This window comes from Macrosteles quadrilineatus, unplaced genomic scaffold (assembly GCF_028750875.1).
Source record: "Macrosteles quadrilineatus isolate MER2022 unplaced genomic scaffold, UCM_ALF_1.0 Scaffold_8__2_contigs__length_117827958, whole genome shotgun sequence".
Classification (NCBI taxonomy): Eukaryota; Metazoa; Arthropoda; class Insecta; order Hemiptera; family Cicadellidae; genus Macrosteles; species Macrosteles quadrilineatus.
Window position 1 is genome coordinate 98178604 of NW_026542601.1, and position 1561 is coordinate 98180164.

The 1561-nt window shown below is 33.5% G+C and overlaps 1 protein-coding gene across 1 annotated transcript; it reads right to left on the bottom strand.

Moving 5' to 3' along the window:
• Nucleotides 1–616: 616 nt before the first annotated feature.
• On the bottom strand, nt 617–1162 carry LOC129000596 (palmitoyl-protein thioesterase 1-like). The gene has a single exon (XM_054427557.1). It carries the CDS (start codon nt 1160–1162, stop codon nt 617–619), a length of 546 nt encoding a protein of 181 aa, XP_054283532.1.
• Nucleotides 1163–1561: the final 399 nt, after the last annotated feature.

Consider the following 1561-nt stretch of genomic DNA (forward strand, 5'->3'; position numbering starts at 1 on the left):
TAATTCTTGATATTGTTCGAATGTTTGATAAGTTACCTTTTTACTTTTGTTTAGGTGCAGTGGTAGAACAGTATGGCTATGCTAGATGTGTACTATAGCATACCATAATATAAAGAACCAAATATTCTCAAACCTTATCCTTCCCCATTGCAAACGCAAAGCACAGGTATAACTACAATAAGCATTTTATAGTTATACGCCAACCCCGTACGAAGAACAGGCACTTTGCTAGTATCCTATAATTGATTTTATAGAACTTATTAATAATGGTGGCGAATAAAGATTTACAAAAAGAAATCACTAAAAAGTTTAAATTCAAATAAAAATATAAAAACTAAAGTATTTTGAAAGAATTAAAAATCAATAACAACCTACGATTATTTATTGCTTATTTAAAGGACTTTAAATGACATTTGTAAAAAATACATTCTAAGAAAATTGGTGATAAAAAAATTTTAGCAGTTAAATCATAATTTTGAATCTTATTGTTTTTAAAATAAAAAGCATAAAAATAATGATTTTTTAAATACATTTTTAATCCAAAAACTAATAGCTTGTCTGGAGACAATAATAGTGTCAATATAATTATAAGCTTACTCCAAATGAATTTTCTTCTTTACGATGAGGACTTCTTGTCAGTGTCCACCCAGTAGTTCTCAGTCAAATACGGTTTCACTATGCTTTTCATGAACAGGTTGTCTAAAACCTGAAGATGTACACCCATCCCTTCTATTGTATGAATCCTATTACCCTCATTCAAGGTTTTCAGCCCTATTCTGTCCTCTTTGTACAGTTCCGAATCGACCATTGATCTTAGTTCATAATCCTTTCCGTAAAACCCAAACCATGAAGATTCTGGTGGATCAATCTGTGAGTCAAATTGAAATCGGTAAAGTACTAGGTTTTTAAGTTTGATGAGGTTTGTCCTGTAGAGTTCATTAGGGTTATTTATATCTTCATTATTTATGTCCGCTAAGAACTTGTCATCTTCGGCTTTGCCAAACTTTCCTTGGTGTTGTGTTCCTAGGGTTATCAGATTAAAGATAGGAGGGTCTGAGCATTTTTGTGCTACTGCTCTCAAATACAACCCACCTTTGCCAAACCCCACTGCATGGTAGCCCCGTTGTAATTTCTTGTCTTCAGCGATCATCTTGCAAGCCATGTCCACCAGTTTACTTTTACTAATAGGCCTAAACACAGATTTGATTGCTTTCAAAAACCTATTGGATTTCCACTTTAAACACTTAATGTAAGCAGAAGACAACGATGTTTCCATTTTTATAGTCGTAGTTGCAACTGTTATTTCGTCTGATTCACAAGAATTTATCTTGCCGTTCCACAAAACAATGGGTGTAGGACCAACGCGGAGTTCACCTTCTTTTCCGTCATAACCTATTATTAAAGTCAAGTTCAACACTAAACATAATACAACAAGAAACATCACGGGATGTAAAACTGAACCTTCCACGGTTAGAGCACGCCACTAACTGTTCTGTTACTGCAGATATTTGTCATTATTGCAAACGCTTGTTTACATTCCATTTATCTAACTTTAAACTCA